An 18,713-nucleotide genomic window follows, 5' to 3' on the forward strand; every position below is an offset into this window, starting at 1 on the left:
ATTGCAAATGGTATTGATTTCCTTATTTCTTTTTCAGCAATCTCTTTGCTGGTGTAGAGGAATCCAACTGATTTTTGGATGTTGATCTTGTATCCTGCCACAATGCTAAATTTCAATTAGTTCTAGTAGATTTTTGACTAAGTCTCTTTGGTTTTCTAGGTATAGGATCATATCATCAGCTAATAGGGATAGTTTGCCTTCTCCTTACCAATTTGGATGCCTTTGATTTCCCTTTCTTGCCTTGTTGCACTGGCTAGGACTTCCAATATTGAATTGAATATTCCAATATTCAACTTCCAATGTTGAATAGAAGTGGTGATAGAGAGCATCTTTGTCTGGTTCCTGTTCACAAGGGAAATGGTTTCAGTCTCTCTCCATTGAGAATAATGTTGGCTGTTTGTTTTGCATAGATGCCCTTTATTATGTTGAGAAATGTCCCTTCTATTCCTATTTTGCTGAGAGTTTTGATCAGGAATGGGTGTTGGATTTTATCAAATGCCTTTTCTGCATCAATTAATATGATCATGTGGTTCTTTTCCTTTGTTTTATTTATGTGATGGATGATATTGATTGTTTTTCTAATGCTGAACCATTCTTGCATACCTGATATGAACTCCACTTGGTCATAATGTATTATTTTTTTTGATACACTGTTGAAGTCCATTGGCTAGGAATTTTTTGAAGATTTTTGCATCTATATTCATGAGGGATATTGGTCTGTAGCTTTCCTTTTGAGTGATGTCTTCACCTAGTTTGGGTATCAAGGTATGCTTGCTCCATAAAATGAATTTGGGAGGAGCCCATCCTTTTCTATGTTCTGGAATAGTTTGAGTAGGATTAGTGTCAGTTCTTCTCTGAATGTTTGGAAGAATTCTCCGGTGAACTCGTCTGGGCCAGGACCTTTGTTTTTTGTTAGTAATTTTTTTATGACCTGTTCAATATCTTCTTTTGTTTAACTTTTCCACCTCAGTCTGCTAACAGCCACATTTTTAAAAGTAAAAAGAAACAAATGAAATTTATTTTAATAAAATATTTTATTTTACCCAGTAGAAAATGTTTATAAAATATTAGGAATAAGTTAGTTTGTATTCTTGTTCTCAAACTAAGCCTATCTCAGTCAGGCCTAACCACATCACAAGAGCTCAGTAGCCACTTCTAAGCAGCTCCAGTATTGGACAGCACAGCTCTATAACAAGAAATTCAGAGCACCTGACAGATTCACTCCTGTGTGCATCATTATTCCCAACCTTCAATATAATTTGTATTTCTTTGTGGTAGTATAATATTGTGGCATATACTTAATTCAGATTGGAATCTAGCATTGAGAACATATTTCTATTATTTAACTGTTTATTTGAATCTCCCATCATTACCTTTTTACTTACTTTTACAGTCGTGAGAAAGGTCATCTCATTGTTAAGATCTCTTGATATCATCAAAATCCTTTTTTTTCATTCTTGATTGAAAGTTGATCCTCCCGCTTTGACTAATTTGACCTTCACTCTGACACCAGAGTGACACTTATAAAAGGCAATTTTGATCATTGTCCAACTACTGAAGGGTTATTGGAAAATATCAAGCCCTTCATAATCTAACCTGTTTGACCCTCTCATTTCAGTTTCTACCACTCTTCCTTTTTATACTGTTTTCTGAAGTTTGCAAACTGTATGTGTTCCTTGCATATGACATGTTATTTTGGCCTCCACACCTTGGAACATGCTGTTCCTTTCACCTGAAATATTTCTCTTTCAATTTCCAGGTTAATTTCTGGTCATCAGCCAAAACTCAACTTTCAGTCCAGTCCAGTTGAATAAATTTATTGACCACACACTACTTCCTTGAGGATAAAAACTGTGTTTTATTTATCTTTGTGCCACCAGCATCAAGTACCAGGGTCTGACAGTGAAATATAAATAAAATATGAATTTGTTGATCTTACCTAAATGTACTTCATTTTTAAGTAGACTCAGTTATAAATTATTAACAAGTGGAAACGTTAAAAAGAAAGTCATTCCTCTTTTCAATTTTAGTAATAAATTTAATTGATTATATTTTCACTGCTTTTAATGCCAACATTAAAAGACTGTCAGTGTTTTTATTCTGTTTCAATTCCAGTACATTTCATTTCCCAAAATACTGTTGAAAGTGAAAGGTCTGACGCAGAGAGTTTCATTATCTCTAAAACACACACTATAAATTCTTCCAATAGATAAAAAATAAATATAAGTGGTGATATGTCTCCAAAGCCCTACTTTAGATTGTGATGAATTTTGAGAAAAAATATACTTATCCTAGGCCACAATCCCAAGGAATAAGCTGATAAGATTTTAGTAAAATAGCCAAACAAAGTATTCAGCATATTCCACACAAATACCCTACTTGAATAGTCAGATGGAAACACACACACACAGAAATAAAAGAGTCTGATAACTAGAACTTTATTCCCAAGATAGTACAATTATTTGCTGTATAAATAATTATAACCAGACATAAGCAGCTCTGTTTTAAGCTTTAGGTACCAGTGCAAGACTATTTCTTAAGACTTGCAAAATTTCGAGTTTTACAGCTTCCCAGGAGATATAGCATCTCTTGAGAAGAAGGAAGCATCATAAAATAATAAAGACAAGAACTTCTTCCTTCTAACAAGTTGTCCTGAACCAATAAAAATAAATGCTAAAAACATCCTTTATCTGGGAATGCCATTCACAAGGGACAGGGTGGGAGGGTGGAGGCAAATTTCTCTTCCTGTTTCCTATGGTCCTTTTGGGATGGGAAAACAAAAGCCAGCTGGACTATTATGAAGTAAACAGAACAATGAAGAAAAGGGAAAATTGGACACAGTAGATTAGATTTGAGCCAGGACAAAAAGAGAGGATAGCTGGCTGATACAAAAAAGCAAAACCAAACTCACTGCCATCAAGTCAGATCTACCTCATAGCGGACCCCCTCCTTGGGTTTCTAAGGCAATATCACTATGGTAGTAGATTGCCCAATCTCCTTGGTGGGTTTGAACTTCCAGCCTTCTGGTCGGCACTCAAATGCCTTAGGCACTACACCATCAGAGCTCCTAGCTGTCTGATAAAACCGAAAAAAACAAACTCACTGCCATTGAGTCGGATTGGACTCATAGTGAGCCCTCCTTGGGTTTCCGAGGAGATTATCACTACAGAAGTAAATTGCCCAACCTTCCTTCTGAGGAGTGGCTAGTGGGTTTGAACCGCCAGCCTTCTGGTTAGCAGTCAAATGCCTTAGGCTCTACGCCACCAGGGATAGCAACATTTAATTAAATCCTATTTGTGTCCTCACTGGTATCTGAATTTGTTTACCATTTCTTGTTTCTACTAAATGTCTCTGGTTGGAGTAAGAGGTTTTGCTTGATTGCTATCCTGAAGGTTGGTGGTTAGAAGCCATCCAGTGGATCTTTGGAAGAGAGATCTAACAATCTGCTTCCATAAAGATGACAGCCAAGATAATTCTATGGAGCAGTTCTCTGTAACACATGAGTTTGCTACAAGTTGGAATCAACTGGATGGCAACAGTTTGTTTGGTTCCGGCTAAATCTCCCTGCACTTTCAGGACTATTGAAATTTTCTCTTTAATTATCTCTACTCAATAGAGTAGAGATAAACATTTATTTTAGGCAATAATTTTTAGTCAAAGAAAACTTCTGGTCACTCACACTATGATTATGGAAACTGACCAGTTTCCTTCCTATTTCTTGACTTTCTTGCTCCCTGGCCTGGGGCTTTGGCTCATAAAAAGGTGCAGGCTTAGAACAGCACAGTTTGTTCCAAGCTGTGAGTTCCTCTCTAGGTCATATCCAGTGTCTGGGTGCCAAATCTTGTTTACAAAACACCTGAACAAATACTTTGGCTGCTTCTATTTCTAAAATTAATCTTCAAAATACAGAGATGTGCTTTTTAAGTAAATTCCTCATGATGCAGGAAGCATGTGAGCGAATAGGTTATAGACAGGATCTCAAAATACCCTGCCTGTCCTTTGTTCTGGTTTTGAAATTCCCTGTTGAGTCAGTTAGTTGCTCAATACTGAAGAGCACTTAAATATAAGTAATGCGATAGTAAACAGACTATCTGGCCAGATGCATCTAAAACATAGCTCTTGTTTTACAAGCACATATACAGGTTTATTTTAACTGTTTCTTTTGGATTTTTCCACAGCTATTAATATTACTCAGCCCAAGTTCGGTGGCACAGATGCCTTTGGCTACACCTCATTCCTGGCTTATTCACGGATACCAGATATTAGCTTCGATTATGAATTCCACTTGAAGTTTCAGCTGGCAAACAACCATTCAGCTGTGCAAAATAACTTGATATTTTTTACGGGACAGAAGGGCCATGGTAAGATTAACTGAACCTTCTAGGACTTGCTTAGCTCCTTTAAGGATACTTTATAGATTCTTCGGGGGCACTCTAATTGGCTGTGGATCAAGCAGACATTTGCCTAGATGTAGCCTCCTCCTGTTTTCTGCCTCCAGCATGTTCCTTCTGGTCCAAAGTGTTCAGCAGCTCCCTGACCTTTTTCTGAAGCTCTGGTTCACAACAGGGCTATCTCATAATTAAGGGCATGCATTCCTGCAGGCAGACATGAAGGTAACCAAATCATATGAGTAGTGAATGTATTGACTTGCTCTTTCCTCTGTTTCTTTCTATTTCCATTATAAAAAGAAAAAAGGGAAATTCTCCTAAAGAACATCATTTTATAGTGTAGTATGAAAGGAGAATGGCTGTTACCCTCGAAGAAATCATCACAAATTAAAGAAGGAAGAAATTAAGAAAGTACTCAGCATGTTTAATAAAATATTCCACTGCCCTAGTATTAGGAGCTCTGGTAGCATAGTGCCTAAGGCACTTGACTGCTAACCAGAAGGCTGGTGGTTCAAACCCACTAGCCACTCCTCGGAAGGAAGGTTGGGCAATCCTACTTCCGTAGTGATACTGCCTCGGAAACCCAAGGAGGGGTCGCTATGAGTCGGGGCCGACTCAACGGCAAATAACAACAACAAGTATTAGTGGGAAATAAGCTTATAACTTAAATTGCTCTCTCTTAAATAGGAACCAGTTATGCATGTGTGTGATCAAAGAAATGCACATATGTTTTACTCTTAAGTCTGCAACTAACTAAGTAAGCAATTAATCAGTTACCTTCTCTGAGCTCAACTGTGTCATCTGTAAAATCAACACACTACATTGGAAAAAGACCATCATTAGGTCTATTATTATGGGGTAAATAAAATATTTTTTTCCTTTGAACTCACTGAATAGTAGCCTCCTAATACTAAGAATACTTTCCCTATTGACACATCTCAGCAGAGCCCAGGCCCCAAGTGAAGTGTGCTATAGCACTCCCTCACAACATCTGTGATGATTGAAGACACTTTATCATATGTACTACTGTTCATTCCACCTCCACAATTGGCCAGAAGCTGTCCACTCTTCCCATCTACTGTCAAAACTTTATGGCTCCTCCTACCTTATCTCCTGACTGCCTCTCCAGCCTTCAATCCTATCCATACTCTAGCAAGATTTACATTCTTAAAAGCTCTTAAAAGATCAGGTCTGAAACTTGCTTAAAATCCCCAAGACTATCCTTAGAATTGTCCTTAGATAATTATCCTTCAATAAAATCCAAAATCAGCTTCTTTTTTTTTTTTATTGTGATTTGGGTGAAAATTTACAAAGCAAATTCACTTTCCATACAGCAGTTCACCTACACTTTGTCTCATGACATTGACCACAATTTACCACAATGCAACAGCTCCCCTCCCACTTCCTCCCAATAATTACCTCCTCCCTGTTTCCATCCCTCCATGCCCTCCTGCCCCCTGAGCTGTCTCCCTGTGCATAAGCATCCCTTCTTTCTCCCATGATTGTTCTCTCCAAGGAGTGTATGTACCTCAGGTAAATGTTCAACTCATATGCCTGTCTTTTGCTTAGCTGGAACCCACAGGTATGAGTTCAATTCCACACCTGACAGGCAGCTAGGGGCCATAGTCTCAGTGGTTCCACCAGGCTCTATCAGACCAGCACACCTGGTCTCCCCCAACCCTTTTTTTTTTTTCTCCAAATGCAAAATCAGCTTCTTCTTGTTGTTCTTAGTTGCCACTGAGTCCTTCCCTGACTCAAAACACTACCTGCCAAAAAAAAATTCACTGCCCTTGAGTGGATTCCAACTCACAGCCACCCCTTCTTGGGTTTCTGAGGTGGTATCTCAACAGAAGTAGATTGCCCAGTCTTCCTTCCAAGGAGTGGCTCGTGGGTTTAAATTGGTGGTTAGCAGTAAAATGCCTTAGGCACTATGCCACCAGAGGTCCCCAAAACAACCCCATACACAGGCAAAGCAAACTCTGCCTGGCCCTATGCTGTCCTCGTGATTGTGGATTAGACCATTGTGTTCAATAAGGTTTTCATTGGCTGATTTTCAGAAGTAGATCACCAGGCCTTTCTTCCTGGTCTGTTTTAGTCTGGAAGCTTGGCTGATACCAGTGCAGCATCATAGTAACACTTAAGCCTCCACTGAGGGACAGGTGGGGGCTGCACATGAAGTTCATTGACAGGGAAGTGAACCCAGGTCTCCCTTATGGAAAGTAAGAATTTTACCACTGAACCACCAAAGTCCCCCATAAAAGTTCCTTACCATGTTCTAAAAGGGCCTTGCAAAACTAGGTAGGCCCTTTCCTCTAGTATACCACTCTCACCCTCTCTGTCTCCTCTCCTACAGGTTTTCTTCCAATACATCAACCACCGAGCACTTTCCTGCCTCAGACCCTTCCTTCCTGCCTGCTCTTCCCTCTGCTTATCAGAGACCCAAGACAGGCCTGGCAGTGTGGGCTTGAATCCAGTCTCCACCATTTACAAATTATATGTTAAGTTATGTAATGTCCCTTTGGTTTAGTTTCATCATCTTAGTATCTAATTGGGTATAATAATTTTAAATACCCTAATACAGTTCCAAGGGATGCATTATCCAAGGCCAGGCCCTCAGGCAGGTAGGCGGGCAGGCAGGCATGTAGCTCGGGGCTTTCTGGGGGCAGCTTTATTCAAGGCCAGCCCCTGGGCAGGTACGCGGGCAAGTGGTGAAGTGAGTAGATCAGTTAGGAATGACTAAGGGAGACTAACTTGTCTGTCAGTTTGTCCTCTTGTGGTGGCTTGCATGTTGCTGTGAGGCTGGAGGCTATGCCACTGATGTTGCAAAATACTAGCACGGTTACCCATGGTGGACTGGTTTCAGCAAAGCTTCAAGACAAAGACAGACTTGGAAGAAGGAAGAGACCATCCACTTCTCAGATAATTGGCCAATGAGAACCTCACTTTCAGCAAGCAAACTTGTGCCATCTGTGTATCGAAGGTTGTTAATGAGTCTTCCTCCAATCCTGATGCCATGTTCTTCTTCATATAATACAGCTTCTCGTATTATTTGCTCAGCATACAAATTGAATAAATATGGTGAAAGGATACAACCCTGATGCACCCCCTTCCTGATTTTAAACCATGCAGTATCCCCTTCTCTTTGAATGACAGCCTCCTGATCTATGTACAGGTTCCTCATGAGTAAAATCAAGTGTTCTGGAATTCCCATTCTTCTCAATGTTATCCATAATTTGTTATGACCCACACAATTGAATGCTTTTGCATAGTCAACAAAACATAAATAAACATCTTTCTGGTATTCTTGGCTTTCAGCTAAGATCCATCTGACATCAGCAATGATATTCCGCATTGTACATCCTCTTCTGAATCCAGCCTGCATTTCTGGAAGCTCTCTGTCAATATACCGCTGCAACCATTTTTGAATTATCTCCAGCAAGATTTTACATGCATGTGATATTAATGATGTTGTTCAATAATTTCCGCATTCTTTGGGATCACCTTTCTTTGAAATGGGTACAAATATGGATCTCTTCCAGTCAGTTGGGCAGGTAGCTGTCTTCCAAATCTCTCGGCATAGCTGAGTGAGTGCCTCCAGTGTGGCATCTGTTTGTTGAAACATCTCAGTAGGTATTCAGTCAATTTCTGGAGCCTCGATCTTTGCCAATTTTTTTCAGTGCGACTTTGACTTCTTCCTTCAGTATCACTGGTTCTTGATCATATGTCATGTCTTGAAATGCATGGACATTGACCAATTCTTTTTGGTATAGTGACTCTGTGTATTCCTTCCATCTTCTCTTGATGTTTCCTGCATCATTCAATATTTTGCCCATAGAATCAATATTGCAACTCAAGGCTTAATTTTTTTCTTTAGTTCTTTCAGGTTGAGAAATGCCAAGAATGTTCTTCCCTTTTGATTTTCTAACTCCGGTCTTTGCACATTTTGTTATAATAGTTGGCTTTGTCTTCTTGAGCTGCTCTTTGAAATCTTCTGTTCAGCTCTTTTATATTGTCATTTCTTCCATTTCCTTTAACTACTCTCCATTCAAGGGCAAATTTCAGAGTCTCTTCTGACATCCATTTTGGTCTTTTCTTTCTTTCTCTTTTTAATGACCTCTTGCTTTCTCCATGGATAATGTTCTTGATGTCATCCCACAATTCCTCTGGTTTTCTGTCACTGGCGTTCAATGCATTAAATCTATTCTTTAGATGGTCTCTAAATGCAGAAGGGTTTTATTATCAAGGTCATATTTTGGCTCTTGTGGACTTATTTTAATTGCCTTCAACTTAAACTGAACTTGCAAATGAGAAGTTGGTGGTCTGTTCCACAATCAGCTCCTGGCCTTGTTTTGGCTGAAGATATTGAACTTCTCCATCACCTCTTGCCACAGATATAGTCAATCTGATTCCTGTGTATTCCATCTGGTGAAGTCTACGTGTATAGCCTCTGTTTGTGTTGTTGAAAAAAGGTATTTGCAATGAATAAGTCATTGGTCCTGCAAAATTCTATCATGCAATCTCCAGCATTATTTCTAACACCAAAGCCATATTTTCCAACTACCAGTGACCCTTCTTTGTTTCCAACTTTTGCATTCCAGTCACCAGTGATAATCAACACATCTTGATTGCATGTTTGGTTAATTTCAGACTGCAGAAGTTGGTTGAGATCTTCAGTTTCCTCATCTTTGGCTTTGGTGGTTGGTGCATAGAATTGAATAATAGCAGTATTAACTGGTCTTCTTTGTAGGGTTATGGTTATTATCCTATCACTGACAGCATTCTGTTGTGCATAGGGTCGCTGAGTCAGAAATGACTCATAGGCACCTAACAACAACAATAATATAGTTGTGAGAATGAAAATATTTAATGCATAAAAAGCATTTCAAATGATATTGGACTCATAATAAAAACTCAATAAACATGGTAGCTTGTATTTTCTCAGGAAGGTTTTCTCCGTTCACTATAATGAAAGTAAGACTTGTTCCACCCCATCCAAGTTATTCTCTACCTCAGATTCTTAGTTATTTTCTTCATAGCCTTTATCTCAATTTATAATTCTTTTTATCTATTTGTTATGTAGTTATTTTTTTGTCTGTCTCCACTACTAGATTGGGAGCTCTATGAGGGCAGGAATTAAGTAAGCTCCATTGGGCTTTATGTGCCCACATTTAGCACAATCCCTAGCACATAATCAGGATTAAATGAATGACTAAAAGAACCACAATAAGAGTAGATAATCATGTGATATGTAAGTCAGCAACACAGTTAAACCTTTGTGTAAATGTTCTTAAGGAATGGTCATCTTTAGGGGTTCCCAGTTCAGATGCCTGTCCTCCATCAGGATTTCCCCAATGGCTATCCACTCCCAACCCTCCAGTCAATCTCCCCCTTCTCTGAAGATTCATAGCTTGCCTTGCCCTTAGGGCCTGACCCTTTGATTAAGTGTTGTTATTTGCCATTGTGTCAGTTCTGACTCATGGAAACCTCAAGTCTGCAAAGTAGAACAGCTCCAAAGGTTTTTCAAGGCTGTGACCTTTTAGAAACAGATCACCAGGCCTTTCTTCCTAGATGCCTCTTGGAGGATTCAAACCATCAACCTTTGGCTGTTAGTGGAGCAGTGCTTAATTAACTGTTTGCACTACCCAGGAATGACTCTTCTCGTCAATGATAAAGATGGTGTCCTAGTTATCACAACACTTGTCTTTTGATGCTATTAATAGTTATCTGTTGAATGACTGCCAAGAGATAAAGAAGGAAGAAGAAACGAAAAAAGAAGGATTTTGTATCCCCAGCTTTTTACCCAGGATCCCTGGTGGAGCAGTGGTTCAGGAGCTTAGCCACTAATAGGAAGGTTCATGGTTCAAACTTAACAGCTGCTCCATGGGAGAAAGATGTGGCAGTATTCTTCCATAAAAATGTACAGCCTTAGATGAGAAAGACATGCTGCTGAGAGAAACATGCTCCTGAAAGACACGCACTGCTGAGAAAGAGACACCAAGAGACATGCATTGCTGAGAAAGAGACACCAAGAGACACGCACTGCTGGAAGAGAAACTGGGAAAGACTGTTGGCTGAGAGACGGCAGGCTGAGAGAGACTGGGCGTTGTTCCTGAACTTGAATTGTAGCCTGGTGCTTCCCTCATAAACCCCATAATCTGTGAAAAAAAAAAGGTATATACAGCCTTAGAAACCCTATGAGGCAGTGCTACCCTGTCCTATAGCGTCACTGTGAGTCAGAACTGACTCAAAAGCTGTTTTTTTTTAATCCTTTACTCTACACACTCTTCATCATATATTTATCAATTATGTCCTTCTCATTAGCAGAAAAAAAGACTATCAAATAAATCCTAATGAGCACTGCAGATCTTGAATCTGTAGTGTTTTAAAACAGATTATAAAACTCTACATGATTCACAGGAGAGCCCAAACAAAGAATAAAACCTTGATTCAGGAAAATGTTCTCAGTAAACACTCTCAAAATCCTCAAAAAACAAAGTATGGCAGTGTTTAGCCACACATTCTGATTCACAATGATCCTATAGTCAGAGTTGAACTGCCCTATGGAGATCTCAGGGAGCTCTGGTAGCATAGTGCCTAAGGCACTTGACTGCTAACCAGAAGGCTGGCAGTTCAAACCCACCAGACACTCCTCAGAAGGAAGGTTGGGCAATCCTACTTCCATAGTGATACTGCCTCGGAAACCCAAGGAGGGGTCGCTATGAGTCAGGGCCGACTTGACAGCACATAACAACAACAACGTGTTGATCTCAAGACTGTAATCTTTATGGAAGAAGACTGACATCTTTCTCCTGCAGAGCAGCTAGCGGGTTTGAACCCCTGAACTTCTGTTTAGCAGCTAATTGCTTAACCACTACACCACCAGGGCTCTTCGTTCTAGCCACAGCATTTCTAAATTGTGGAATCTTACAGGTGACATTTTCTAGCCATCTCTAGTTACCTGTTTTGTGTGTAAAGGGGTAAATAATAATTCTGCACTTGCAATTCTAGGTTGATAACATAAGTAAATAAAGGCTAGATCACAGGTTGATAAATTGTGGAGATCACCATGAGTCTAAATCACTAGATGTCAACTCATAACAATTTCCTAATCAGTGAAAATAAGAAATTTGAAACTTACAATTCCACATTGTACCACCTGAGGGAGCAAGAATACCAGCTAAAAAAAAGAAATACAACTTGCACTAAAGAGCTCTTCAAGGCAAAGTTTCTCCATGTAGGACCACCACTTACCTATATCAGTATCACCTGAGGGTGTTATTTGTAAAGATTCTAATTCCAGGGCCCTTAAAATTAAAAGCAAAATTGTTTTATCTAGTGCTTTGGATGCTTTTTGGAATTAATATTGGAGAGCAATGACTCACCTCTAAAACCAAAACCAAACCAAACTCACTGCCATCCAGTCGATTTAGACTCATAGCAACCTTTCCTTGGGTTTCCAAGGCGGTATCTCTACAGAAGTAGATTGCCCACTATTCCTTCTGAGGAGTGGCTGATGGGTTAGAACCACCAGCCTTCTGGTTAGCAGTCAAATGCCTTAGGCACTATACCACCAGAGCTCCTCCTGACTCACCTCTAGGGACCAACTAAATTAGACCACATACAGGGATGGACTAAGATATGCGAATATCATCCATTTATTGTGATATTCATCAACTTAAGTACCAAAACCAACAAAACCAAACCCACTGCCATCAAGTCAATTCCAACACATAGCAAGTTCCGTTGGCTGTAAATCTTTATGGAAGTAGATTACCTACCTCATCTTCCTCCTACGATTTTGAACAACTTCTGGTTAGCAGTCAGAAGCCTTACACACTGTGCCACCAGAGCATTTTATTTTAAAATATATTATTAGGATTATATATTAACCATGTAATTCATGACTGTCTATTCAATATGAGAGAAATGATGATCTGAGTCAGTATTTTTATCACTGGTATCTTCACATTTAGATATTACTGGTATTCTTATTGTTTAGTAATCTTGATCTCTGACCACATAGAGGTTATTATGATGAAAATCACCAACCATATGTTGCTGTTATCTTTCTCAGGGTAAGAATGCACAAAGCTACAGAGTTTATATAATAACTTGAAATGTAAATCAACTTCTGATTTCTGATGTGTCCACACTAAAGACTTTTATTCTCCAGTATTGATGACATGACTCTACCATGAGTCCTCCAAAAACAAACATTGATTTTATATTATGGGTTCAGTTAAAATGATAGCCACTATAATGTCCACTTTTGGGTGAAAGAGTTTTATTTAGGCTCGCCAACTGCAGGGAGCTGAAACATGCTCCTATGCTGCAGCAACAAGTCTGAGTTTAGGTAGGCTTTATAAAGCCAAAACACAAGCAGGCAAGCAAGTGATAATACAGAAGCAGATGCTGCAGTTTCAAGGACTCAGAGTACGTGCTTTAGCACAGGCATTCATCGAGGGGTGAGCGGAGTTAGTTCTGATAACCACCTCAGAGTACATGCCTAGCACAGGCATTCATTGAGGGGTGAGGGGAGTTAGTTCTGATAACCACCTTAGAGTATGTGCTTTAGCACGGGCATTCATCTAGGGGTGTTTTAGTTGCTTAATATGCAAAAAGGGGGGTATCCCTTAACCCATGGGGAGTGGGGGCAGGATGAGATGGTCACTTCAGTTACATAAAATGGAGTTTTAGCAAGATATTGCCAGTTATAGCTGGACATTACAAAAATAGAGTTACAAAGTGGAGTTACTCACTTCATTCCCTACTGTTTTTGTTTGAGAATCAAATCATTGATTCATTATTTGTTTCCTTTGTATTTTTCGTACCAGAGCCAGTGTTTCTTTGACTATTCCTGTTTTAGTAGTATTGGTGACTATACATGAGTAACTCTTTTTTACTCTGGGATATATTAAGGTGCACAAATTTATATTAAAACTGAAAGTTTAAGGTCATCACACTGAGTGGCCTTGAAGGCCACTTGTCCTGTGGTACCTTCAATTACTGTTCATTGAAACTGGGTGGGGGATACTTTTCAGCAAAAACCCTGTGACTAACATGTACATAAACATAAGTAACTTAAGACCGCGAAACGGGGGAACGAGACAGTCTTAGCTTGAGAGGTTGATTGGGGTCCTTCAAGATTTGCCATTTCGAGTCAGGAGGTGTCAGCTTCAGATGCGTGTCATGAATCCATGGTGTGAGGTCATTCACTTTCACGGCTGTGGGTGTAGTCAAAACTACAGTGCAAGATTTCTTCCAATGCAGGGTTGATCCTGTAGCTGTGTGTCTTTTCACCAGGTTTAGTTTTCCTGGCTGGCACTAAGAGTTTAGTAAGGGCGGAAGGTGTTGGTTTTGGGAATCCAGCTGTTGCACTCCCAATCACCTAGATAGAAGTTAGGGAGGGGAGTATCCGTAGGACACAACAACCAGCTGAAAGTAAACTGGTTAGTGTTGCAGATAAAGTTTGTACATGTTTTAAAATATTTAATTCTTTAACAGTTTTTAAGGTTTCCCTTTCCTGCATAACTAGGATGTTACACTCTAGAAAATGGTCTTCCATATAATATTTTATATAAGCTTAACTTAAGCCTGCTTCTGAGGGAAATCCAGATCCATGACAGGGTAAGGAGTAAAAGTTTTATTTAAGATAAGTTGGTTTCTTGGTACATCTTAGCCAGTATCTTAATAGGGTTGACTCACCTCTGCTGTTTTTCTGTGCTGTAGGGAAAGGTTTCCATCCATCCAGTGGGAGCTCTGGTAGCATAGTGGCTAAAGCACTTGACTGCTAACCAGAAGGCTGGCAGTTCAAACCCACCAGCCACTCCTCGGAAGGAAGGTTGAGCAATCCTACTTCCATAGTGATACTGCCTCGGAAACCCAAGGAGGGGTCGTTGAGTCGGGGGTGACTCGACGGCAAATAACAACAACAACAGTGAAAGTATCTACAAATACTAAGAGGTACTTCAGGAGTTATAAATTTTATCTTCCAGTCCTCGTATAGATTCAGTTTTTTGGTTTGAATTTCTTTTACCACTGGAGGTGAACTGCACTTTGGATTGTTTCTGGCATAGGTCAAGCAGTCTTGTGTAAATTTTTGGATGATTTTGTACAGATCCAGCCCTATAATAAGTTTATTCAGTCAAATATACAGGGTATCTTTTCCCATAACAAGTGCTGGTTGCAGTGAAAGTTCTGTCAGTTGTTTCTGTAATCCATAGCAGCAAGTAATTGCAGGAGGTTGTCTGTAAGGCCCATGCCTGGTTGGGACTAACATTCACCTGGAGTTTGTTAGCTAAGAAGGTAAACTAAGTATTTAACTTGATTTTTAAGTTTTATTCCAATAGAGGAACAGGGTATTCAAGTATGTATAAAAATTTCAAGTTAAAATAGTACTTCCAACCTGGCATTCAAGAGGTTGAAGAAGATTTTCATATTACTGAAACTCCAGTAATGTTTATAGTTTTCTGGGACAGAGGGGTCTTGGGGATGTTTAAGATTGAGGTTGCACCTGTGTTCAGTAGAGATCTAATGGGCTCTTTTCCCTCAGTTATTGTTACCCAGGCTCCTCGTAGGAAATAGGGATTTGTTTAGTCTGCAACGGAGCAGCTGGGCTCCATCATTCTTGATTGCTGTTAGCTGTGTTTACTATTTGTTGGGTCCCTTTTGGTTGGGTTTGGAGAGTTCGCTTTGGACACTCTCTCTTCCAGTGTTTATTTTCCCTGCAGTAAGTACACTGTTGAGGCCCCAACTTTGTTGGTCGGCCTCCTGGAGCAGGAGTTTGAGTCACTCCCTTTCTATCCATCGGGGGCCCATGAGGACTTACCCGGTAGGATCGACTTTGTGGCAGGTCTCCCAGGGCAGCAGCCAGCAAGGTAGTTTGTTGTTTCATGTCTCTTTGCTTCTGTTTCTTCTGTTCCTTGTCCCAGTTATTATAGACCTTGAAAGTAACCTTTACAAGTTGAGAAGTATTCATACCCAGTCCTCCTTTTAATTTTGGAATCTTGTTCTGTTCTTTGGGTTATTTGGATTTTATTTTAGATCTGTTTCTGATGGCTGTGGCCCCTGGTTAGGTTTTCAGGTTGGAGGTTATGAAGTCTGTTGGTTTCTGTTTTAGTTTTTTCTAATACCATCTACCTTTCTTCAGAGGTAAAGTAGTTAATAACAGATTAATGTAAATCAGTCAAGATGAATGGCACATAAATCTAAATAAAACTTCCAGGGTTTCCTTCATAATTTAAACTAGCTGGAACCTGCTGCAATGGGTATTGCCCTGATGGATCTGGCCTGGACCCCTGGTCAAATTTTACATTATTCTGAGTGTATGCTGAGGAGACCATTTTCTGAGGGGCAGATGGGAAGGAACAGAGTTAAGATAAAGGTCTGTAGAGTCCAGAAAGACATTACTTGGATAAAAAGGTTGAGGTTGCCTGGAAGAGCAGCTCAGCTCACTCTCCCCAGCCCTGGATCATCTGTACCATTTAAAGTTAAGAATATGGGGTTCTTCATAAAGAAACTGTCCCCCTACTTTAAGGGCTCTTACTATGAGACTGCTGCTGAAATGGTACCTGTAGCTTGTTCCTCACTGGGGCTTAGCTCAGTGTTTGGAAGTTACTGGAGGCTGTGTTAGCCCAGGATTTTATTGCTGGTGAACTCAATTGCCTAACTTTTAACAATTTAGTCCAGGATGTGGTATTGTAAGAAATGGATCCAGTGGTGTATATGGCTGAGATGAAGGAAATTGAAATGTGTAAACTATACTGAATTCTGCCATGTTGGTATGATATTCATGTTTGCCTTTGGCCCCAAAGGAGTTCCTGAAAGAGAGTGGGAGAGAACTCCTTTGCTGCCCCATCCAGACTGGGGCAGGCTAAGATAAGAAGCTGCATAATAGTCAGGACAGATGTGCTAAATCCATGGCAGGCCTCAGCTTCTAGAACTAACCAGGCCTTTGTGCCATCATGGCACATTCCCTTATTTAAGGCCCCCAAAGATGTTCCTTTTCTCAGGTGGAAATATTATATATAATATTTTCACTTTGCAAAACTGTATCTCTTGAGTTGAATGAGACAACTGTTTGGCAGGTAGAGTTTCAGAAATATAAATAAGTATTATACAGATTTGTATTCTGAAAAGATGTATTGCCTGAAACTGCCCTTTGGTCATTACTGAAATTCAGAAGAAAAAAATAATTACATGGAAAATTCAGTTTCCCTCAAATTTTCTACAACTTATTACACATTTTTTTCCTGTATCTACTAAAAAACTAACAGGTTTGCCCCCAACTTCCATGGTAACCCTAGGTTCATGGGGGCTCAGAGAAAATGAGTTCAGGCCTCTCTATTCTGATTCTATTAAGTTTAGGACAGGGAGTTTCTTTTTTGTTTTTCCATTTTCTTTGGATACTTATCCTTCCAATGTCCTTCCTCCTTACAGTAGGCACACTGGTTCCTTCCCAGGGGCTTTCAGTCCCTAGTTGTAGGTTTAAACTGATTTTTGTTTACTAATCCCCTGGGAGATTTTTCAATATTTGCCTGACTTAAAAAAAGATTTAAGGAAGGATATAACTTCCCTTCCTTAATTTCTGAAGGTTCAGTTTTTCAGAATACGGTTAAGGGGTCCCATTCTGGTACACAATCTTGGTTACTTAATTTCCAATCACATTTACATTCATTTAAGCACACTTACATCCACTCGAAACTGTTGTACTGGTGCCATGCAAACACACTCTCTTTTTCACACAAACAAATCAAGCAGAGCCAGACCAGAATTCAAAGTAAAGGGTTCCTAAGAAACATGTGGGCTGTGGAGAGATTTTGATTAAAAGACACCTGGGTCAAATTTTATTTTTTACTCATACACAGACTAAACCAAAATCAGACCTGATCAGAATGATGATGCTTTAGCTATGGAGATAATCTTAATTTAAGGTTACCATTAATGACTAAAATGTTAACCTCCCTATAAGGTTAAAGCTAGCTTAAGAGTGCTTCAGCCATGAAGGTGTCTTATTTAAGGTTACTAACCAAACTTTCAACCTTCCAATTAGCTAGAAGCCAAACCAGACCAGAGTATAGATTCTTAAGATTACTTCCCTAATCCCTTAGGGTTTCAGTTAGCCAGACACAGTCATTCACATATACATTAAAACACACCCTAACCCAAAATCCTAAAATGTTAATTTATTTACCCTAGGATTTAATCCTGAATTTGAAAGTTAAATTAGATATTTACTATAGTAAGAATAATAATAAAAAGAAGTAAATTTCACTTCCCAGGGTGCAAATTCTTGTAGGGTCCCTTGAGCAGCCAAATCAATGATCCATTCATTTAAACCATAAAAATCCCAAGTTTTTCGATAAAACCAATCAAAATCTCCTAACAGGCTTTGGATGAAATGCTTAAACCTCTCAATCCAATACAATATTTCAGAGTTAGAATTCATTTACTATGAGTTAACAGCACAGTCCTGCAAACATGAAACATATAAAGAAATAACACAATCCAAGGAGAATTTTTCTGTCCAACAGTCCAGTCTGTTGGGGCAATGGCCACAACTCTACAAGTCAAAACACCAGCCAAAGACAGACAGAGAGAAAAGAACACCAAGTAACTATCCCACTGAGAAGATGATATAACATAAAATAGATATGTAGCAGGTTTAAGAAATATCAGGCACTCTCAAGAGGACAGGACAGGAACTCTAGTAAAACAAAGTTAGTTCACCAACATTTTACTAGATCAGGCTCTGTTGTTGTTGATGTTGTTATGTGCCATCAAGTCAGACCCGACTCATAGAGACCCCTCCTTGGGTTTCCAAGGCAATATTACTACGGAAGTAGATTGCCCCATCTTCCTTCCAAGGAGTGGCTGGTGGGTTTGAACTGCCAGCCTTCTGGTTATCAGTCAAGTGCCTTAGGCACTACGCTACCAGAACTCCCAGATCAGGCTCTAGGAAAACAAATTTTCACTAGCTGAACTTCTCAATCAGTGTCCTGGTGAGAAGCATTGGAGAAAGTATGATCGCATCTGATCCTTTCTCTCAACTAACAGGGAGACCGGTCTAACAGGTTTACAGGCTTACCTCCGGAGGAATCAGGTGTCTCAGGTTGAATCAGCTGAATTCCACCTCTCCAGGTGGACACCTGGTTGGAATAACAGAGTTCTGGGGCCCTGGAACATTTTCAGGGGGTGCCTCCCATAGAGGTTCTTTTCTTCCATGGGTGGCCACCCGGCAGAAGTGCTGGGACACAGTGGTTATCCCAGACGAGCCCCCAAATGTTATGGGTTCAGTTAAAAAAATAGCCACTATAATGTCCACTT

The 18,713-nt window shown here is 39.7% G+C and overlaps 1 protein-coding gene across 1 annotated transcript in view; it reads left to right on the forward strand.

Moving 5' to 3' along the window:
* Positions 1–18,713, forward strand: part of LOC103210485 (protein eyes shut homolog) — an 837,058-nt gene that overhangs the window by 698,144 nt on the left and 120,201 nt on the right. Inside the window, 1 exon segment of the mRNA XM_007956404.2 lies at positions 4,179–4,361. Within this exon segment, the coding sequence (XP_007954595.2) occupies positions 4,179–4,361 (183 nt within the window).

The sequence above is a fragment of the Orycteropus afer genome, unplaced genomic scaffold (genome assembly GCF_000298275.1).
Source record: "Orycteropus afer afer isolate SDZICR_OR568_19922 unplaced genomic scaffold, OryAfe1.0 scaffold00615, whole genome shotgun sequence".
NCBI lineage: Eukaryota > Metazoa > Chordata > Mammalia > Tubulidentata > Orycteropodidae > Orycteropus > Orycteropus afer.